General features: G+C 46.7%; 1 protein-coding gene across 1 annotated transcript in view; it reads left to right on the top strand.

The window, feature by feature from the left end:
• Positions 1–4,633: 4,633 nt before the first annotated feature.
• Positions 4,634–24,200, top strand: part of LOC139389807 (bifunctional methylenetetrahydrofolate dehydrogenase/cyclohydrolase 2, mitochondrial-like) — a 39,000-nt gene continuing 19,433 nt past the window's right edge. The window contains exons 1-5 of the mRNA XM_071136771.1: positions 4,634–4,772; positions 5,386–5,570; positions 20,750–20,872; positions 20,956–21,108; positions 22,542–22,649. Coding sequence (XP_070992872.1) covers positions 4,636–4,772; positions 5,386–5,570; positions 20,750–20,872; positions 20,956–21,108; positions 22,542–22,649 — 706 coding nt within the window. The 5' untranslated portion in view covers positions 4,634–4,635. The remainder of the gene's footprint in view (positions 4,773–5,385; positions 5,571–20,749; positions 20,873–20,955; positions 21,109–22,541; positions 22,650–24,200) is intronic.

Here is a 24,200-nt window from a genome sequence, read left to right as displayed (position 1 = left end):
ACTAGAGTAAGCTACTGTTGCTGACGATGTAGCTAGTGCTGCTGCTTACCACGTAGCTAACTAGCGAGCGCTGCTAAGTTAGCTAGTGTTACTAACGGTGAAACTAGCTAGCGCTGCTGATGTCGTGGCTAACTTGTAAGCTCTGCTAACAACATAGCTAAGTCTATAAGGAATTCGAGCAATACATTGAGACCAGTACACATTCTTCAAATAAGAAAGCTGTTAAAACAATCAATATGTGTGCATCTTTTAAGGTCTTTGTATGATCTGTAATTTGTTGTACCCCCTTGCATATGTTATCATTGTCTGTTTGTATACTTATGTTTTGTATGTTTACTGATTTTTCTCTTAAAAAATAAATACAAAAAAAAAAAAACATAGCTAACGACTTAGCTAGCGTTGCTAACTATGTAGCATTTGAATAAATGTCATAGGCTAAAATATTTCTCTGCTTTTTAACAAACTTCGCAGCCTATTATTTGTGTGGCAGCATTATCTATGGAACACACAACTGCCCACACCTCCCTGCCAGGCTGCCTGGTACACCAGAAATACATTAATTTCCAATGGAATCTTTCAGCATTGCGTTGCAGTTGCAATGCGTTCTGTGTGGTGCGTACATTGGATTCATCCAACATATGCATCAAACTGTCTGTGGAGACGGCTTGACAGAAATGGTAGCAGCCTCCAGTATTTATGCTGCATTAGTTTATGTGTCGGGGGGGCTAGTAGGGTCAGTTTGTTATGTCTGGAGTACTTCTCCTATCTTATCCGGTGTCCTGTGTGAATGTAAGTATGCTCTCTCTAATTCTCTCTTTCTCTCTTTCTTTCTCTCTCTCAGAGGACCTGAGCCCTAGGACCATGCCTCAGGACTACCTGGCATGATGACTCCTTGCTGTCCCCAGTCCACCTGGCCGTGCTGCTGCTCCAGTTTCAACTGTTCTGCCTGTGATTATTACTATTTGACCATGCTGGTCATTTATGAACATTTGAACATCTTGGCCATGTTCTGTTATAATCTCCACCCGGCACAGCCAGAAGAGGACTGGTCACCCCTCATAGCCTGGTTCCTCTCTAGGTTTCTTCCTAGGTTTTTGGCCTTTCTAGGGAGTTTTTCCCTAGCCACCGTGCTTCTACACCTGCATTGCTTGCTGTTTGGGGTTTTTAGGCTGGGTTTCTGTACAGCACTTTGAGATATCAGCTGATGTACGAAGGGCTATATAAATAAATTTGATTTGATGGAATTACATCAGAATTTTACAAATTATTTTCTGAACAAGTAGCTCCTTTCCAATTTGAAGTCTTTTTTAGAGAGTATTAAAAACAATGTTCTCCCTCCTACAATGAGTCAGGGGTTAATAACACTGATACCTAAGCCTAAAAAATAAGTGCTGCTCATCGATAACTGGCGTCCAATTTGTCTTCTTAATAATGACTATAAGATATTAGCCTTACTACTTGCAAAAATAATTAAAGAAGTCCTGGATGCAGTCATTGATGAAACACAGTCTGGCTTCATGAGGAACAGACATTTTTTCTAACAATGTCAGACTAGTATTAGACATACTTGACTACTCAGACCTAATAACTGAGGATAGCTTCATATTATTTTTTAGATTTTAATAAAGCATTTGACACAGTAGCGCATCAGTTTCTCTTCCAATCCCCATGAGAGACTTGGCTTTGGGGATTTTTGTTATGTAAGGCTACTAATTAAGACTCTCTATGCAAATGGTAACAGCTCTATCAAATTTAAATATGGCACCTCACCTAGATTTGAGTTAAAAAGAGGATTTAGGCAAGGTTGTCCTATCTCCCCGTACCTGTTTTTATTAATCACTTAACTTCTTACAAATTCTTTAAATAATAGTCCTGTATAAGGTATTTCCATAGCTGCTAAATAAATTATTATAAGCCAGCTGGCTGACGATACTACACTTTCTCTGAAAGACGCTAACCAAATTCCCATATCGATCAATGTGATACAATCCTTTTCCAAAGCGTCTGGTCTATATCTTAACATTAATAAATGTGAACTCATGGCTGTCAAAGATTGTGTGACACATTCATATTATGGTATTCCAGTAAAAGAAGAACTTACATATTTAGGCATAACCATTACAAAGGATCAGAAGTCTAGAGGCTTACTACATTTTAACCCTCTTATTAAAAATACCCAGAAGAAACTAAATCAATGGCTACAGAGGGACTTTTCTTTAAAAGGTAGAGTCCTAATAACCAAGGCTGAAGGTATCTCTAGACTAGCATATGGCGCTCTATCTTTATATCTTGACAGTAAAATAAGCAAGGGGATAGACCAGATGCTTTTCAACTTTCTGTGGAGAAACCGTACCCATTACATTAGGAGAACTGTTGTAATGAACACTTATGAGAATGGAGGACTGAATTTTCTGGACTTTACTACTTTAAATAATACTTTTATTAAGATCAATTGGATAAAACAATTCCTAAGAAGAACCACTTCTATCTAGAATTTTATTCTTCATCGTGTCTTCTCTACTTTTGGTGGCCTTAACTTCATGTGGTTTTGCAATTATAATATTGACAAAATTCCAGTGAAACTTTCTGCTTTTCATCGGCAGGTTTTCTTCTCATGGTCCTTAATTTAGAAACACAATTTTTCTCCACACATATATTATATATGGAATAATCGGGATATATTGTATAAAAAGACTTCTTTGTTTTTGGAATATTGGTTCCGAAATAATATCCTATTGGTGAGCCAACTGGCAAATGCAGAGGGTCTTTTACTCAGTTATAAAGAATTCTTATCACTTTACAAGGTCCCTGTAACACCTAAAGATTTTGTAATTGTTTTAGACGCCATTCCCTCAGGTGTTGCTCTGTTACTCAGGGACGTGTCAAGACCCTCAGAGCCTACCTTCTATTGACCCTGTTGACTCATCAGTAGGAAAGATTTGTTTCTCTTTTGGTCCATTCAACAACAGAGCGATACGATCCTTGTTTCAGCAGGATGTTGTATCTATTTATGTCATGCCTTATTGAAATGGATTTATTGATAATATCTGTTGGGAAAAAGTTTGGGATGTTGCCACACACGTACCTACTTGTTAACAAGATTAAGGAAGTTTCCTTTAAAATTTTTCATAAATATTATCCTGCCAACCACTATATGAAGAAGTTTAAGGAAAACATCAACTCAAATTGCTCCTTTTGTAATGACCACCTGGACACAGTGTTGCATCTTTTTTGCCATTGTATGCATGTAAGAAAACTGTGGCAAGACATCAGTAGGTTTATAATTGACCACATTTATGAAGATTTTACACTATTGTGGAGAGATGTACTGCTTGGATACTTTACATAAGATAAGCTGAAACGTTTTTATGTAATTAATGTAATTATTCTTTTGGACAAATTTCATATACACAAATGTAAATTTACAAACAAAAAAACATTTTCTTACCCTACAAAAATAAATTGAACTGTATTTTAAGACAGTTAAATACTCTACTCAAAAAAAGCTGTTAGAACTATAAGTGTATGTATGTCCCTTTAGGTCCTTGTGTAATTGTAATGTGATATATTGTACCCCCTGGTTCGATTGTCCATTGTATGTAATATATATGTACTTGTGTTCCCTCATGTACTTTCTGTATTGATTTGTTGTTAATAAAAATAATAAGAATAATACAAATTAAAAAAGAAACAGGCATGGAACAGGTCTCGAACCCTCGACCTTCTAGCCCGAAGTCCAGCGCGCTATCGACTGTCATAAAAGCACGCTCGAGCGCTTAAATCGATATCCCTTATAAACCCAGGGTCGTTACACTATGCAGCATCATCTGGATATGTGTGCAAAAAAAAAGTCACCTTCTGCTTCCATTTCTGTCAAGCCATCTAATGCCTGATGTCCACCAGATGCATAGGAGTTTTGTTTTACCGGATGTCTAGTCCGCATTTCTGTACATGGCACACGTGCTTCGCTTTCCAACTAGCTCAAAGCTAGCTAGTTGCAGTGTGCGCACTTCTGCGTGTACCACCGCATGGTAAAGCAACGGATAGGTTGAACATAATGAACACGTGCAGGCACACAACTGCTGCATTGACAATGAATGACTTCCACCTGAAAGCGAAGAGTTCGATGCATCTGGTTGACGTGAGGCATAAGTATACACTTTGATGGATAAATTCGATTTATTCAACATGTGCACCACGCAGAACCCACTGCAACTGCATCTACCAATGCTGAAAGGCAAACGCAGCGTGAATGTATTTCTGGTGTACCAAAACGGAAGAATGATGTAGGTTTGATCGAGGCAGGCTGAATGCACAACGCAACATGAGGAAGTAGCATTAGCCACTAGAATGTGGTTAAAAAATGTGTTTAATAAATAAAGTATGCATATTTCACACGTTTCCCCCCCCTGCCTTCTCGCCATTAAATATTGTTAAGGGGAAAATCTACGCATTTGCAGTGAGAATGGAGAATGTTATAGGTATGAACCGGTTCACGGGGATACAAGTGTATTGCCCGCTGCATACAATGCAATTGGACGGTACAACGTAACTATCAATACCAGATATCGCCATCTGCAGGCCGTTGGGCTACCCCCTATCCACAGTCACACACACAGCGGCGGGGCGGGCAACATGGCGGCCTCTATCTCCCCGTTACGCTCCTCCTACAGGATTTGTAACAGTCTGTCCTTCCACCACTACCGAGCCAAACTGCGGATGCACAGAAAGTGCGAGAGCCAGAGAAGACATCTCCATGCGTCAGTCACCAGGTAAGAAGCCAGAGACATGTGAGGGAGACAGAGAGGAGGGATGCTCCATGCTGCTGCTAGCTGAGACCGGTGAAGGGGTGACCTGTTCGTCACCTGTCAGTCGGTGAGATTGACAGCTAGCTGCATCGTGCAGTGTACTGTAGCAAGGGCAGGTGCTGGCTACCTGGCGGAAAATAACGGGGGGGCAGATTTAAAACACTTACAGATAAGATTATAGCTAGTTACTGTTAACAAACGCGTCGAACTTGCAGTGCATTCATTCTGCATTATCTCTCTTGAGGGGAGGCTATGAGGTTGAGCTAGTTAGCTAGTTAGTTATCCCGGCTCAGTTCAACAAGGTTGCAATAGGCCTGACAACGCGCATTAGGTGCCAAAGATAACTCCTGTCACGAGCACCTGTCAGATCAATTTGAGATGACACACTATGTGTGTGATACGGAGAGTGCGTTTGATGATATCAGACAGCAAATAGATGGGATTTAATTATAGCAAGTTTATAATAGCTCCACACCTCAAAGCCACCTTGTCCCTGCAGCATTCTAGTCATCTCATGTAATGGTGTAATATTCAGCCAGCCTACAAAACGTGTTTGTGTGTGTTTGTGTGTGTGCAGGCATGCTGCAGTGGTGGTGTCAGGGACAGAGATGGCACGTCAGATTCACAGAGAGATTCAGAGGGAGGTGGAGGAGCTGGTCACCGGCGGCAACATGAGACCCCACCTGGGTGTGGTGTTGGTTGGGGACGACCCGGCTAGTCGCACCTACGTCAGGAACAAGACCAGAGCTGCTAGTATACTGGGTAGGAAGGGTATACACACACACACACACACACACACACACACACACACACACACACACACACACACACACACACACACACACACACACACACACACAAAGCTCTAGGAAAAGCCGTCCGTTTAAACAATGAACGAGTGTCTGTTTGTATGCACATGGAATTGTATTGATCTCTGAAACTGAAGATGAGCTTCAAGAAATGTTAAATATTGTTTTTAACTGGTGTGAACAATTAAAAACTGAATTTCAATGTAGACAACTAAGTTAGTTCACTATAGGAACTCAGCAGGGCCTTTCACTATAGGAACTCAGCAGGGCCTTTCACTATAGCAGGGCCTTCCACTATAGGAACTCAGCAGGGCCTTTCACTATAGCAGGGCCTTCCACTATAGGAACTCAGCAGGGCCTTCCACTATAGGAACTCAGCAGGGCCTTTCACTATAGGAACTCAGCAGGGCCTTCCACTATAGGAACTCAGCAGGGCCTTTCACTATAGGAACTCAGCAGGGCCTTTCACTATAGGAACTCAGCAGGGCCTTCCACTATAGGAACTCAGCAGGGCCTTCCACTATAGGAACTCAGCAGGGCCTCCCACTATAGGAACTCAGCAGGGCCTCCCACTATAGGAACTCAGCAGGGCCTCCCACTATAGGAACTCAGCAGGGCCTTCCACTATAGGAACTTAGCAGGGCCTTTCACTATAGGAACTCAGCAGGGCCTCCCACTATAGGAACTCAGCATGGCCTTTCACTATAGGAACTCAGCAGGGCCTTTCACTATAGCAGGGCCTTCCACTATAGGAACTCAGCAGGGCCTTTCACTATAGGAACTCAGCAGGGCCTTTCACTATAGCAGGGCCTTCCACTATAGGAACTCAGCTGGGCCTTCCACTATAGGAACTCAGCAGGGCCTCCCACTATAGGAACTCAGCAGGGCCTTCCACTATAGGAACTCACCAGGGCCTTCCACTATAGGAACTCAGCAGGGCCTTCCACTATAGGAACTCAGCAGGGCCTTCCACTATAGGAACTCAGCAGGGCCTTTCACTATAGGAACTCAGCAGGGCCTTCCACTATAGGAACTCAGCAGGGCCTTCCACTATAGGAACTCAGCAGGGCCTTCCACTATAGGAACTCAGCTGGGCCTTCCACTATAGGAACTCAGCAGGGCCTCCCACTATAGGAACTCAGCAGGGCCTTCCACTATAGGAACTCACCAGGGCCTTCCACTATAGGAACTCAGCAGGGCCTTCCACTATAGGAACTCAGCAGGGCCTTCCACTATAGGAACTCAGCAGGGCCTTTCACTATAGGAACTCAGCAGGGCCTTCCACTATAGGAACTCAGCAGGGCCTTCCACTATAGGAACTCAGCAGGGCCTTCCACTATAGGAACTCAGCAGGGCCTTCCACTATAGGAACTCAGCAGGACCTCCCACTATAGAAACTCAGCAGGGCCTCCCACTATAGGAACTCAGCAGGGCCTTTCACTATAGGAACTCAGCATGGCCTTCCACTATAGCAGGGCCTCCCGCTATAGGAACTCAGCATGGCCTTCCACTATAGCAGGGCCTTTCACTATAGCAGGGCCTTTCACAATAGCAGGGCCTTTCGCTATAGGAACTCAGCAGGGCCTTTCACTATAGGAACTCAGCAGGGCCTTTCACTATAGCAGGGCCTTCCACTATAGCAGGGCCTTCCACTATAGCAGGGCCTTCCACTATAGCAGGGCCTTTCACTATAGCAGGGCCTTTCGCTATAGCAGGGCCTTCCACTATAGGCACTCAGCAGGGCCTTTCGCTATAGGAACTCAGCAGTACCTTTCACTATAGCAGGGCCTTTCGCTATAGGAACTCAGCAGGGCCTTTCACTATAGCAGGGCCTTCCACTATAGCAGGGCCTTCCACTATAGCAGGGCCTTCCACTACAGCAGGGCCTTCCACTACAGCAGGGCCTTCCACTATAGCAGGGCCTTCCACTATAGCAGGGCCTTCCACTATAGCAGGGCCTTTCACTATAGCAGGGCCTTTCACTATAGGAACTCAGCAGGGCCTTTCGCTATAGGAACTCAGCAGGGCCTTTCACTATAGCAGGGCCTTTCACTATAGCAGGGCCTTTCGCTATAGGAACTCAGCAGGGCCTTTCGCTATAGGAACTCAGCAGGGCCTTCCACTATAGCAGGGCCTTTCACTATAGCAGGGCCTTTCACTATAGCAGGGCCTTTCGCTATAGGAACTCAGCAGGGCCTTCCACTATAGCAGGGCCTTCCACTACAGCAGGGCCTTTCACTACAGCAGGGCCTTTCACTATAGCAGGGCCTTTCACTATAGCAGGGCCTTTCACTATAGCAGGGCCTTCCACTATAGGAACTCAGCAGGGCCTTTCACTATAGCAGGGCCTTTCACTATAGCAGGGCCTTCCACTATAGCAGGGCCTTCCACTATAGCAGGGCCTTCCACTATAGCAGGGCCTTTCACTATAGCAGGGCCTTTCGCTATAGCAGGGCCTTCCACTATAGGAACTCAGCAGGGCCTTCCACTATAGCAGGGCCTTCCACTATAGCAGGGCCTTCCACTATAGCAGGGCCTTCCACTATAGCATGGCCTTTCACTATAGCAGGGCCTTTCACTATAGGAACTCAGCAGGGCCTTTCGCTATAGGAACTCAGCAGGGCCTTTCACTATAGCAGGGCCTTTCACTATAGCAGGGCCTTTCACTATAGGAACTCAGCAGGGCCTTTCGCTATAGGAACTCAGCAGGGCCTTCCACTATAGCAGGGCCTTCCACTATAGCAGGGCCTTCCACTATAGCAGGGCCTTTCACTATAGCAGGGCCTTTCGCTATAGGAACTCAGCAGGGCCTTCCACTATAGCAGGGCCTTCCACTATAGCAGGGCCTTCCACTACAGCAGGGCCTTTCACTACAGCAGGGCCTTTCACTATAGCAGGGCCTTTCACTATAGCAGGGCCTTCCACTATAGGAACTCAGCAGGGCCTTCCACTATAGCAGGGCCTTCCACTATAGCAGGGCCTTCCACTATAGCAGGGCCTTCCACTACAGCAGGGCCTTTCACTACACCTTTCACTATAGCAGGGCCTTTCACTATAGCAGGGCATTTCGCTATAGGAACTCAGCAGGGCCTTCCACTATAGCAGGGCCTTCCACTACAGCAGGGCCTTTCACTACAGCAGGGCCTTTCACTATAGCAGGGCCTTTCACTATAGCAGGGCCTTCCACTATAGGAACTCAGCAGGGCCTTTCACTATAGCAGGGCCTTCCACTATAGCAGGGCCTTCCACTATAGCAGGGCCTTCCACTATAGCAGGGCCTTCCACTATAGCAGGGCCTTTCACTATAGCAGGGCCTTTCGCTATAGCAGGGCCTTCCACTATAGGAACTCAGCAGGGCCTTTCGCTATAGGAACTCAGCAGTACCTTTCACTATAGCAGGGCCTTTCGCTATAGGAACTCAGCAGGGCCTTCCACTATAGCAGGGCCTTCCACTATAGCAGGGCCTTCCACTATAGCAGGGCCTTCCACTATAGCATGGCCTTTCACTATAGCAGGGCCTTTCACTATAGGAACTCAGCAGGGCCTTTCGCTATAGGAACTCAGCAGGGCCTTTCACTATAGCAGGGCCTTTCACTATAGCAGGGCCTTTCACTATAGGAACTCAGCAGGGCCTTTCGCTATAGGAACTCAGCAGGGCCTTCCACTATAGCAGGGCCTTCCACTATAGCAGGGCCTTTCACTATAGCAGGGCCTTTCGCTATAGGAACTCAGCAGGGCCTTCCACTATAGCAGGGCCTTCCACTACAGCAGGGCCTTTCACTACAGCAGGGCCTTTCACTATAGCAGGGCCTTTCACTATAGCAGGGCCTTCCACTATAGGAACTCAGCAGGGCCTTCCACTATAGCAGGGCCTTCCACTATAGCAGGGCCTTCCACTACAGCAGGGCCTTTCACTACACCTTTCACTATAGCAGGGCCTTCCACTATAGGAACTCAGCAGGGCCTTCCACCATAGCAGGGCCTTTCACTATAGCAGGGCCTTTCACTATAGCAGGGCCTTTCACTATAGGAACTCAGCAGGGCCTTTCACTATAGCAGGGCCTTCCACTATAGCAGGGCCTTCCACTATAGCAGGGCCTTTCACTATAGCAGGGCCTTTCGCTATAGGAACTCAGCAGGGCCTTTCACTATAGCAGGGCCTTTCACTATAGCAGGGCCTTCCACTATAGCAGGGCCTTTCACTATAGCAGGGCCTTTCACTATCGGAACTCAGCAGGGCCTTCCACTACAGCAGGGACTTTCACTACAGCAGGGCCTTTCACTACAGCAGGGCCTTTCACTATAGCAGGGCCTTTCACTATAGGAACTCAGCAGGGCCTTTCACTACAGCAGGGCCTTTCACTACAGCAGGGCCTTTCACTATAGCAGGGCCTTTCACTATAGCAGGGCCTTTCACTATAGCAGGGCCTTTCACTATAGGAACTCAGCAGGGCCTTTCGCTATAGGAACTCAGCAGGGCCTTTCACTATAGCAGGGCCTTTCACTATAGCAGGGCCTTTCACTATAGGAACTCAGCAGGGCCTTTCGCTATAGGAACTCAGCAGGGCCTTCCACTATAGCAGGGCCTTCCACTATAGCAGGGCCTTTCACTATAGCAGGGCCTTTCGCTATAGGATCTCAGCAGGGCCTTCCACTATAGCAGGGCCTTCCACTATAGCAGGGCCTTCCACTACAGCAGGGCCTTTCACTACAGCAGGGCCTTTCACTATAGCAGGGCCTTTCACTATAGCAGGGCCTTCCACTATAGGAACTCAGCAGGGCCTTCCACTATAGCAGGGCCTTCCACTATAGCAGGGCCTTCCACTATAGCAGGGCCTTCCACTACAGCAGGGCCTTTCACTACAGCAGGGCCTTTCACTACAGCAGGGCCTTTCACTATAGTAGGGCCTTTCACTACAGCAGGGCCTTCCACTATAGGAACTCAGCAGGGCCTTTCACTATAGCAGGGCCTTTCACTATAGCAGGGCCTTCCACTATAGCAGGGCCTTCCACTATAGCAGGGCCTTCCACTATAGCAGGGCCTTTCACTATAGCAGGGCCTTTCGCTATAGCAGGGCCTTCCACTATAGGAACTCAGCAGGGCCTTTCGCTATAGGAACTCAGCAGTACCTTTCACTATAGCAGGGCCTTTCGCTATAGGAACTCAGCAGGGCCTTCCACTATAGCAGGGCCTTCCACTATAGCAGGACCTTCCACTATAGCAGGGCCTTCCACTATAGCATGGCCTTTCACTATAGCAGGGCCTTTCACTATAGGAACTCAGCAGGGCCTTTCGCTATAGGAACTCAGCAGGGCCTTTCACTATAGCAGGGCCTTTCACTATAGCAGGGCCTTTCACTATAGGAACTCAGCAGGGCCTTTCGCTATAGGAACTCAGCAGGGCCTTCCACTATAGCAGGGCCTTCCACTATAGCAGGGCCTTTCACTATAGCAGGGCCTTTCGCTATAGGAACTCAGCAGGGCCTTCCACTATAGCAGGGCCTTCCACTATAGCAGGGCCTTCCACTACAGCAGGGCCTTTCACTACAGCAGGGCCTTACACTATAGCAGGGCCTTCCACTATAGGAACTCAGCAGGGCCTTCCACTATAGCAGGGCCTTCCACTATAGCAGGGCCTTCCACTATAGCAGGGCCTTCCACTACAGCAGGGCCTTTCACTACACCTTTCACTATAGCAGGGCCTTCCACTATAGGAACTCAGCAGGGCCTTCCACCATAGCAGGGCCTTTCACTATAGCAGGGCCTTTCACTATAGCAGGGCCTTTCACTATAGGAACTCAGCAGGGCCTTTCACTATAGCAGGGCCTTCCACTATAGCAGGGCCTTCCACTATAGCAGGGCCTTTCACTATAGCAGGGCCTTTCGCTATAGGAACTCAGCAGGGCCTTTCACTATAGCAGGGCCTTTCACTATAGCAGGGCCTTCCACTATAGCAGGGCCTTTCACTATAGCAGGGCCTTTCACTATAGGAACTCAGCAGGGCCTTCCACTACAGCAGGGCCTTTCACTACAGCAGGGCCTTTCACTATAGCAGGGCCTTCCACTATAGCAGGGCCTTCCACTACAGCAGGGCCTTTCACTACAGCAGGGCCTTTCACTACAGCAGGGCCTTTCACTATAGCAGGGCCTTTCACTATAGGAACTCAGCAGGGCCTTTCACTACAGCAGGGCCTTTCACTACAGCAGGGCCTTTCACTATAGCAGGGCCTTCCACTATAGCAGGGCCTTCCACTATAGCAGGGCCTTTCACTACAGCAGGGCCTTTCACTATAGCAGGGCCTTTCACTATAGCAGTGCCTTCCACTATAGCAGGGCCTTCCACTATAGCAGGGCCTTCCACCATAGCAGGGCCTTTCACTATAGAAGGGCCTTTCACTATAGCAGGGCCTTTCACTATAGCAGGGCCTTTCACTATAGCAGGGCCTTTCACTATAGCAGGGCCTTCCACTACAGCAGGGCCTTTCACTACAGCAGGGCCTTTCACTATAGCAGGGCCTTTCACTATTGCAGGGCCTTCCACTATAGCAGGGCCTTTCACTATAGCAGGGCCTTTCACTATAGGAACTCAGCAGGGCCTTTCACTATAGCAGGGCCTTCCACTATAGCAGGGCCTTCCACTATAGCAGGGCCTTTCACTATAGCAGGGCCTTTCACTATAGGAACTCAGCAGGGCCTTCCACTACAGCAGGGCCTTTCACTACAGCAGGGCCTTTCACTATAGGAACTCAGCAGGGCCTTTCACTATAGCAGGGCCTTCCACTATAGCAGGGCCTTCCACTATAGCAGGGCCTTCCACTATAGCAGGGCCTTTCACTATAGCAGGGCCTTTCACTATAGGAACTCAGCAGGGCCTTCCACTACAGCAGGGCCTTTCACTACAGCAGGGCCTTTCACTATAGCAGGGCCTTTCACTATAGCAGGGCCTTTCACTATAGCAGGGCCTTTCACTATAGCAGGGCCTTTCACTACAGCAGGGCCTTTCACTACAGCAGGGCCTTTCACTACAGCAGGGCCTTTCACTATAGCAGGGCCTTTCACTATAGCAGGGCCTTTCACTATAGGAACTCAGCAGGGCCTTCCACTACAGCAGGGCCTTTCACTATAGCAGGGCCTTTCACTATAGGAACTCAGCAGGGCCTTTCACTATAGCAGGGCCTTCCACTATAGCAGGGCCTTCCACTATAGCAGGGCCTTTCACTATAGCAGGGCCTTTCACTATAGGAACTCAGCAGGGCCTTCCACTACAGCAGGGCCTTTCACTACAGCAGGGCCTTTCACTATAGCAGGGCCTTTCACTACAGCAGGGCCTTTCACTACAGCAGGGCCTTTCACTATAGCAGGGCCTTTCACTATAGCAGGGCCTTTCACTATAGGAACTCAGCAGGGCCTTTCACTACAGCAGGGCCTTTCACTACAGCAGGGCCTTTCACTATAGCAGGGCCTTTCACTATAGCAGGGCCTTTCACTACAGCAGGGCCTTTCACTATAGCAGGGCCTTTCACTATAGCAGGGCCTTTCACTATAGCAGGACCTTTCACTATAGCAGGGCCTTTCACTATAGCAGGGCCTTTCGCTATAGGAACTCAGCAGGGCCTTCCACTATAGCAGGGCCTTTCACTATAGCAGGGCCTTTCACTATAGGAACTCAGCAGGGCCTTTCACTATAGCAGGGCCTTTCACTATAGCAGGGCCTTTCGCTATAGGAACTCAGCAGGGCCTTTCACTATAGCAGGGCCTTTCACTATAGCAGGGCCTTTCACTATAGCATGGCCTTTCACTATAGCAGGGCCTTTCGCTATAGCAGGGCCTTTCACTATAGCAGGGCCTTCCACTACAGCAGGGCCTTTCACTATAGCAGGGCCTTTCACTATAGCAGGGCCTTTCACTACAGCAGGGCCTTTCACTATAGCAGGGCCTTTCACTATAGCAGGGCCTTTCACTATAGCAGGGCCTTTCACTATAGCAGGGCCTTTCACTACAGCAGGGCCTTTCACTATAGCAGGGCCTTTCCCTATAGCAGGGCCTTTCCCTATAGCAGGGCCTTTCACTATAGCAGGGCCTTTCCCTATAGCAGGGCCTTTCACTATAGCAGGGCCTTTCACTATAGCAGGGCCTTTCGCTATAGGAACTCAGCAGGTCGTGTATCACATTTCATTTTCTCCTATTGCCCTTGTCCTGACATAATATATGTTGTCAGTACAAGAATCTGGGGGTTGATTATTAATGCATTTTTGGATTACAATGTATCTGTTCATAGCTAACCATGTGAATGGTGCCCTTGGTGACATGGTGCCCTTGGTGACATGGTGTCCTTGGTGACATGGTGCCCTTGGTGACATGGTGTTCTTGGTGTCCTTGGTGACATGGTGCCCTTGGTGACATGGTGTTCTTGGTGTCCTTGGTGACATGGTGCCCTTGGTGACAAGGTGTCCTTGGTGACATGGTGTCCTTGGTGACATGGTGTCCTTGGCGACATGGTGCCCTTGGTGACATGGTGCCCTTGGTGACATGGCGCCCTTGATAACATGGTGTCCTTGGTGACATGGTGTTCTTGGTGTCCTTGGTGACATGGTGCCCTTGGTGACATGGTGTCCATGGTGACATGGTGCCCTTGGTGACATGGTGCCCTTGGTGACATGGTGCCCTTGGTGACATGGTGCCCTTGGTGACATGGTGTCCTTGGTGACATGGTGTCCTTGGTGACATGGTGCCCTAGGTGACAAGGTGTCCTTGGTGACATGGTGCCCTTAGTGACAAGGTGTCCTTGGTGACATGGTGCCCTTGGTGACATGGTGCCCTTGGTGACATGGTGTCCTTGGTGACATGGTGTCCTTGGTGACATGGTGCCCTTGGTGACATGGTGTCCTTGGTGACATAGTGTCCTTGGTGACATGGTGCCCTTAGTGACGAGGTGTCCTTGGTGACATGGTGCCCTTGGTGACATGGTGCCCTTGGTGACATGGTGCCCTTGGTGACATGGTGTCCTTGGTGACATGGTGCCCTTGGTGACATGGTGCCCTTGGTGACATGGTGCCCTTGGTGACATGGTGTCCTTGGTGACATGGTGTCCTTGGTGACATGGTGCCCTAGGTGACAAGGTGTCCTTGGTGACATGGTGCCCTTAGTGACAAGGTGTCCTTGGTGACATGGTGCCCTTGGTGACATGGTGCCCTTGGTGACATGGTGCCCTTGGTGACATGGTGTCCTTGGTGACATGGTGTCCTTGGTGACATGGTGCCCTTGGTGACATGGTGCCCTTGGTGACATAGTGTCCTTGGTGACATGGTGCCCTTAGTGACAAGGTGCCCTTGGTGACAAGGTGTCCTTGGCGACATGGTGCCCTTGGTGACATGGTGCCCTTGGTGACATGGTGTCCTTGGTGACATGGTGACCTTAGTGACAAGGTGTCCTTGGTGACAAGGTGTCCTTGGTGACATGGTGTCCTTGGTGACATGGTGTCCTTGGTGACATGGTGCCCTTGGTGTCATGGTGTCCTTGGTGACATGGTGTCCTTGGTGACATGGTGCCCTTGGTGACATGGTGTCCTTGGTGACATGGTGTCCTTGGTGACATGGTGCCCTTGGTGACATGGCGCCCTTGATAACATGGCGTCCTTGGTGACATGGTGTTCTTGGTGTCCTTGGTGACATGGTGCCCTTGGTGACAAGGTGTCATTGGTGACATGGTGCCCTTGGTGACATGGTGTCCTTGGTGACATGGTGTCCTTGGTGACATGGTGCCCTTAGTGTCAAGGTGTCCTTGGTGACATGGTGCCCTTGGTGACATGGTGTCCTTGGTGACATGGTGCCCTTAGTGACAAGGTGTCCTTGGTGACATGGTGTCCTTGGTGACATGGTGTCCTTGGTGACATGGTGCCCTTGGTGACATGGTGCCCTTAGTGACAAGGTGTCCTTGGTGACATGGTGCCCTTGGTGACATGGTGCCCTTAGTGTCAAGGTGCCCTTGGTGACATGGTGCCCTTGGTGACATGGTGTCCTTGGTGACATGGTGTCCTTGGTGACATGGTGTCCTTGGTGACATGGTGCCCTTGGTGACATGGTGTCCTTGGTGACATGGTGTCCTTGGTGACATTATTGCTAAGTGTAAAGCCATGGGTGTCCTACCTTTCTAATGTTTCACTAATCTTTGTTTATATGACCTATTATTACATATTGGGGCATCAGCATGGGGACAACAGAATGGGGACATCAGTGTGGGGACATCAGCATGGGGACAGCAGTGTGGGGACAGCAGTGTGGGGACAGCATCATGGGGACAGCAGTGTGGGGACAGCATCATGGGGACAGCAGCATGGGAACAACAGAATGGGAACAACAGAATGGGAACAACAGAATGGGAACAACAGAATGGGAACAACAGCATGGGAACAACAGAATGGGAACAACAGAATGGGAACAACAGCATGGGAACAACAACATGGGAACAACAACATGGGGGCATCAGCATAGGTGCAGTAGTAAGGGGGTAGAATGGGGGCATCAGTATAGGTGCAGTAGTAAGGGGGTAGAATGGGGGCATCAGTATAGGTGCAGTAGTAAGGGGGTAGAATGGGGGCATCAGTATAGGTGCAGTAGTAAGGGGGTAGAATGGGGGCATCAGTATAGGTGCAGTAGTAAGGAGGTAGGAGAATGGGGGCAGTATTAAGGGGGTAGAATGGGGGCAGTAGTATAGGTGCAGTAGTAAGGAGGTAGGAGAATGGGGGCAGTAGTAAGGAGGTAGAATGGGGGCATCAGTATAGGTGCAGTAGTAAGGAGGTAGGAGAATGGGGGCATCAGTATAGGTGCAGTAGTAAGGAGGTAGAATGGGGGCATCAGTATAGGTGCAGTAGTAAGGAGGTAGGGGAATGGGGGCATCAGTATAGGTGCAGTAGTAAGGAGGTAGAATGGGGGCATCAGTATAGGTGCAGTAGTAAGGAGGTAGGAGAATGGGGGCATCAGTATAGGTGCAGTAGTAAGGAGGTAGGAGAATGGGGGCATCAGTATAGGTGCAGTAGTAAGGAGGTAGAATGGGGGCATCAGTATAGGTGCAGTAGTAAGGAGGTAGGAGAATGGGGGCATCAGTATAGGTGCAGTAGTAAGGAGGTAGAATGGGGGCATCAGTATAGGTGCAGTAGTAAGGAGGTAGGAGAATGGGGGCATCAGTATAGGTGCAGTAGTAAGGAGGTAGGAGAATGGGGACATCAGCGTTATGCTACATCAGTATTTCTCAGACATTATACTGTTGTTAATGCTGTTTTTAACCATGCTGCAGGTTTGACCTTGGTGTGGGTAAATAGACTCCAAATGCTGCTATTCAAGGACATATGGGCAGCATATGGCATTAAATTGGCTGAGATTTTGCAGCCAAACGAGCATCTATGTAGGTGTGTATTTTCACGGGCTTTGTGATGTCACAACTGCAAATATTCGTTTTGTCATAGCCGTGATTGGTGGCGGCAGGTAGCCTAGTGGTTAGAGCGTTGGGCCAGTAACTGCAAGGTCGCTGGTTCGAATCCCCGAGCTGACAAGGTAAAAAAAAATCTGTCTTTCTGCCCCGGTAGACCGTCATTGTAAATAAGAATTTGTTCGTATCTGACTTGTCAAATCCTTTTTCACTCCATATGACTCCATATGCTCACTGATACCTACTGCCTTTATCAGTTAACTGATACCTACTGCCTGTATCAGCTCACTGATACCTACTGCCTTTACCAGTTCACTGATACCTACTGATACCTACTGCCTGTATCAGTTCACTGATACCTACTGCCTTTACCAGTTCACTGATACCTACTGCCTTTATCAGTTCACTGATACCTACTGATACCTACTGCCTGTATCAGTTCACTGATACCTACTGCCTTTACCAGTTCACTGATACCTACTGCCTTTATCAGTTCACTGATACCTACTGCCTTTATCAGTTCACTGATACCTACTGCCTTTACCAGTTCACTGATACCTACTGCCTTTACCAGTTCACTGATACCTACTGCCTTTACCAGTTCACTGATACCTACTGCCTTTACCAGTTCACTGATACCTACTGCCTTTACCAGTTCACTGATACCTACTGCCTTTACCAGTTCACTGATACCTACTGCCTGTATCAGTTCACTGATACCTACTGCCTGTATCAGTTCACTGATACCTACTGCCTTTATCAGTTCACTGATACCTACTGCCTTTATCAGTTCACTGATACCTACTGCCTTTACCAGTTCACTGATACCTACTGCCTTTACCAGTTCACTGATACCTACTGCCTTTACCAGTTCACTGATACCTACTGCCTTTACCAGTTCACTGATACCTACTGCCTGTATCAGTTCACTGATACCTACTGCCTTTATCAGTTCACTGATACCTACTGCCTTTACCAGTTCACTGATACCTACTGCCTTTACCAGTTCACTGATACCTACTGCCTGTATCAGTTCACTGATACCTACTGCCTTTACCAGTTCACTGATACCTACTGCCTTTACCAGTTCACTGATACCTACTGCCTTTATCAGCTCACTGATACCTACTGCCTTTACCAGTTCACTGATACCTACTGATACCTACTGCCTTTATCAGTTCACTGATACCTACTGCCTTTATCAGTTCACTGATACCTACTGCCTTTATCAGTTCACTGATACCTACTGCCTTTACCAGTTCACTGATACCTACTGCCTTTATCAGTTCACTGATACCTACTGATACCTACTGCCTTTACCAGTTCACTGATACCTACTGATACCTACTGCCTTTATCAGTTCACTGATACCTACTGATACCTACTGCCTTTACCAGTTCACTGATACCTACTGATACCTACTGCCTTTATCAGTTCACTGATACCTACTGCCTTTACCAGTTCACTGATACCTACTGCCTTTATCAGTTCACTGATACCTACTGATACCTACTGCCTTTACCAGTTCACTGATACCTACTGATACCTACTGCCTTTATCAGTTCACTGATACCTACTGCCTTTACCAGTTCACTGATACCTACTGATACCTACTGCCTTTATCAGTTCACTGATACCTACTGCCTTTATCAGTTCACTGATACCTACTGATACCTACTGCCTTTACCAGTTCACTGATACCTACTGATACCTACTGCCTTTATCAGTTCACTGATACCGACTGCCTTTATCAATTCACTGATACCGACTGCCTTTATCAGTTCACTGATACCTACTGCCTTTACCAGTTCACTGATACCTACTGCCTTTACCAGTTCACTGATACCTACTGCCTTTACCAGTTCACTGATACCTACTGCCTTTATCAGTTCACTGATTTCTACTGCCTTTACCAGTTCACTGATACCTACTGATACCTACTGCCTTTACCAGTTCACTGATACCTACTGATACCTACTGCCTTTACCAGTTCACTGATACCTACTGATACCTACTGCCTTTATCAGTTTTGGGACAGAACTCTAATGTACGTACAGTTTTATCAATTTCGAAGCTCTTTTGCAAAATGTTGACGTGGAGTCGCCCCCCTCGCTATTGAGACTGGTCGATGCACACTAGATTAAGTGTTTGTGCTTTCTGTAACAGAATCTGATGCCTTGATTTACTGTGGGTTATAAAATGACAATATGAGTGGTCTTTACTGTGGGTTATAAAATTACATTATGGGTAGTCTTTTTCCGTGGGTTATAAAACGACATTAGGGGTGGTCTTTACTGTGGGTTATAAAACGACATTATGGGTGGTCTTTACCGTGGGTTATAAAACAACATTAGGGGAGGTCTTTACTGTGGGTTATAAAACAACATTATGGGTTGTCTTTACCGTGGGTTATAAAACAACATTAGGGGAGGTCTTTACTGTGGGTTATAAAACAACATTAGGGGAGGTCTTTACTGTGGGTTATATAACAACATTAGGGGAGGTCTTTACTGTGGGTTATAAAACAACATTAGGAGTGGTCTTTACTGTGGGTTATAAAACAACATTAGGGGTGGTCTTTACTGTGGGTTATAAAACAACATTAGGGGTGGTCTTTACTGTGGGTTATAAAACAACATTAGGGGTGGTCTTTACTGTGGGTTATAAAAAAACATTATGGGTGATATTTTTTGTCAGCTGTCCAGCCAAAATGTTAACGGTCTACATTAAAATAATTAATTCTGTGAATTTTTCATCGGGTAATATTATATGCTGTGTTCATGTGCTAGTCGGAACTAGGAAACTATAAACTTGCTAACTGGTTTTAGTTCTACACATGCCGCGTTCAACCAGTTAGCAAGTGGGAAATTTCAGAGTTTCCTAGTTCCGACTAGCACATGAACGCAGCAATAATGTAAATGTTTCCAACAGAGACGTTTCTTTATAGGTTCCTAATTGTCCCTTTTTATAATCTATTATTATTATGTATTATTATTATTTATTATTATTATTATTATTAATGATTATTATTTCTTATTATTATTAATTAGTATTATTTATTATTATTTATTATAATTATTTATTATTATTATTGTTATTTATTATTATTATTATTATTATTTATTATTATTTATTATTATTAATTAGTATTATTATTTCTTATTATTATTATTAATTTGTATTATTAATTATTATTATTATTATTAATGATTATTATTTCTTATTATTATTAATTAGTATTATTATGTATTATTATTTATTATAATTATTTATTATTATTATTGTTATTTATTATTTATTATTATTATTAATTAGTATTATTTATTATTATTATTTATTATTATTTATTATTATTATTAATTAGTATTATTTATTATTATTTATTATTATTATTAATTAGTATTATTTATTATTATTTATTATTATTATTAATTATTATTATTTATTATTATTATTAATTAGTATTATTTATTATTATTATTATTATTATTATTAATTAGTATTATTATTTATTATTATTAATTAGTATTATTTATTATTCTTTATTATTATTATTAATTAGTATTATTATTTATTATGTTTATTTATTATTATTATTGTTATTTATTATGAATTATTATTATTATTATTATTAATTAGTATTATTTATTATTATTTATTATTTTAATTGCTCTACTTTTTGACTGTGACGTGTGTTTCTCTCTCCAGGTATCTCTAGTGACACGGTGGTGAAACCTACCTCTGTCTCTCAGGATGAACTACTGGAGCTGATAGACAAGATGAACAGAGACTGGAAGGTCTCAGGTCTGCTGGTACAACTACCTCTACCAGGTAACACACACACACACACTGTGCACAGTATCACCTACACTCCGACCGCTATAGGAGAGGTAATCTTTTCCTGTCATGATTAGGGCACATCAAGGAGCGTGCTGTGTGTAACGCCATAGCTCCAGAGAAGGACGTGGATGGGTTCCACATCGTCAACATGGGGAAGCTGTGTCTGGGCCAGACGTCTATGGTGCCTGCTACACCTGCTGCTGTGTGGGAGATCATCAGGAGAACAGGTACACACATACGCACGCACACATACACACACACACACACACACACACACACACACACACACACATATACACACACACACACAGAGACACACACACACACACACACACACACACACACACACACACACACACACACACACACACACACACACACACACATCCACTCTGCTGTATGGGAGATCATCAGGTTACTACTATGTTCTCTCTGTAATATAGTTTATTGACATGTGAAGAAGGATAAAGCCCATTTTGTAAAACTGAAGAAGAAGAGGAAGGGCTTTATTATAGGGATACTTTGGGAGTTTCCCTTCTATCTACTTCCACAGAGGCAGATGTGTCTCTGTGTCCAGTAGGAAGGAACATTTGCGAGCCAATGCTAATTAGCGTTAGCGCAATGACTGGAAGTCTATGGGTCTCTGCTAGCACAGGCCTGGGCGATTTTCATTCCTGATTGGTGTTACTGTTTCCCTCCTTCCCAAATCAACTGATTTTAAACTAATCACAATCTAAACTGAATATCACGATTTAGATGAATTAAGAATTTAGTTAAGATTTTTTTTTTTCTTAACTGACTTGCCTAGTTAAATAAAAATATTGGTGTAACACTTATACCCCAGCCCCAGCTAACACACCTGACTCCAATCAGGCCCCCGAGGACTGGAGTTGCCCAGGCCTGTACTATAGCAGATACCCAGTAACCCTTTAAACAACTCATCCAAACTGAAGAAGAGGGAAGGGTTGCTGTGAAAGTCGTGGCGTCGACTCCAAAGGACTGTCTGCCCAGCTGTCATACCCTGGTTTATCCACTAGGTGGCAATCATCACCTTTTACTACACCTGAACTGTCTAGTAAATCTATATCACATTTTATTGGTCACTTACACATATTTAGCACATCTTATTAGGGGTTTAGCAAAATGCTTGTATGTTTTTTATTCACTTTAAAAATTATAGAAAAATACTTTGCTAGTCCTGTTTTTGAAGCCAGTTAGGGATTGAATTAAAAAATAAAAGTATGAATTTAAATAGGATACTCACTTGAACTGAACTTTGTGTCCAGACTTGGAAGGGGAAGCACGCCGGTGATTGACGTGTGTGTGTGGGCAGGTATTGAGGTGATTGACATGTCTGTGTGTGTGTGCAGGTATCGAGGTGATTGACATGTCTGTGTGTGTGTGCAGGTATCGAGGTGATTGACATGTCTGTGTGTGTGCAGGTATCGAGGTGATTGACATGTCTGTGTGTGTGTGCAGGTATGGAGGTGATTGACGTGTGTGTGTGGGCAGGTATCGAGGTGATTGACATGTGTGTGTGTGTGCAGGTATCGAGGTGATTGACATGTCTGTGTGTGTGCAGGTATCGAGGTGATTGACATGTCTGTGTGTGTGTGCAGGTATGGAGGTGATTGACGTGTGTGTGTGTGTGTGTGTGCAGGTATCGAGACAGTGGGGAAGAACGTGCTGGTGGCTGGACGCTCTAAGAATGTAGGCTTGCCCATCGCCATGTTGCTTCACACAGACCGCAACCACCAACGCCCTGGAGGTACGACACTGTGTGTGTGTGTGTGTGTAAGACTCTGTAATACAGGTAATTTGCCAGGAACGGTATATTTAATGTACCCCGCCTGGGAGCGTTTGCGTACATTGATGTTGCACCACCGCGGTTTTCCCCGTTAGGAAGCTGTTTATTACAAAAGGGCTTCAAGTGAAGGAAATGATGAATACAATAAATGTAATAAAATATCTCTGCACCTATTGTTCCAACAAGAACTGTTGCAATGCATGTACACATTCTTGGAAGAGAGGAAGTGGTGGAGGTGAGAGGAGAGAGAGAGGGGGTGGAGGGGGGAGAGAGAGGTGGAGAGGGAGGGTGGAGGAGAGAGGGGAGGGTGGAGGAGAGAGGGGAGAGAGAGGTGGAGGAGAGAGAGGAGAGGGAGAGGGGGTGGAGGGGAGAGAGGGAGGGGAGGGTGGAGGAGAGAGAGGGGGTGGAGGTGGAGGAGAGGGGGTGGAGGAGAGAGAGGGGGGGGAGGTGAGAGATGGAGAGAGGGGAGGGTGGAGGAGAGGGAGGGGAGGGTGGAGGAGAGAGAGGGAGGGGAGGGGAGAGAGGTGGAGAGGGAGGGTGGAGGTGAAGGAGAGAGGGGAGAGAGAGGGAGGGGAGGGTGGAGGAGAGAGGTGGAGAGAAGTGGAGAGGGAGGGTGGAGGAGAGAGGTGGAGAGGGAGGGTGGAGGTGGAGGAGAGAGGTGGAGAGAAGTGGAGAGGGAGGGTGGAGGAGAGGGGAGAGAGAGAGAGGTAGGGTGGGGTGGAGGAGGAGAAGAAAGGTGGAGAGGGAGGGAGGAGGAGAGAGGGAGGGTAGAGGTGGAGGAGAGAGGGAAGGTGGAGGTGGAGGAGAGAGGGAAGGTGGAGGTGGAGGAGAGAGGGAGGGTGGAGGTGGAGGAGAGAGGGAGGGTAGAGGTGGAGGAGAGAGGGAGGGTAGAGGTGGAGGAGAGAGGGAGGGTAGAGGTGGAGGAGAGAGGGAGGGTAGAGGTGGAGGAGAGAGGGAGGGTAGAAGTGGAGGAGAGAGGGGGCAACCTGTCGTCCCATATATGGTCGTAGAAAGAAGTGGGTGAGGGAAGTGGAATGGTGCACCATGCTGGTGATGAGACGATACTGGGAGGGGGAGAGAGGGAGGGGAGGGTGGAGGAGAGGGAGGGTGGAGGAGAGAGAGGGGGTGGAGGTGGAGGAGAGGGGGTGGAGGAGAGAGAGGGGGTGGAGGTGAGAGATAGAGAGGGGGGAGAGAGTGGAGGAGAGAGGGGAGGGTGGAGGAGAGGGAGGGGAGGGTGGAGGAGGAGAGAGGGGGAGAGAGAGGGAGGGGAGAGAAGTGGAGAGTGAGGGTGGAGGTGAAGGAGAGAGGGGAGAGAGAGGGAGGGGAGGGTGGAGGAGAGAGGTGGAGAGAAGTGGAGAGGGAGGGTGGAGGAGAGAGGTGGAGAGGGAGGGTGGAGGTGGAGGAGAGAGGTGGAGAGGGAGGGTGGAGGAGAGGAAGAGAGAGGGGAGAGAGAGAGAGGTAGGGTGGGGTGGAGGAGGAGGAGAAAGGTGGAGAGGGAGGGAGGAGGAGAGA

This window comes from Oncorhynchus clarkii, chromosome 30 (genome assembly GCF_045791955.1).
Source record: "Oncorhynchus clarkii lewisi isolate Uvic-CL-2024 chromosome 30, UVic_Ocla_1.0, whole genome shotgun sequence".
NCBI classification, from domain to species: Eukaryota; Metazoa; Chordata; class Actinopteri; order Salmoniformes; family Salmonidae; genus Oncorhynchus; species Oncorhynchus clarkii.
Note: the sequence above shows the minus strand (reverse complement) of the source record. Positions and strands in the feature narration are given on the sequence as shown.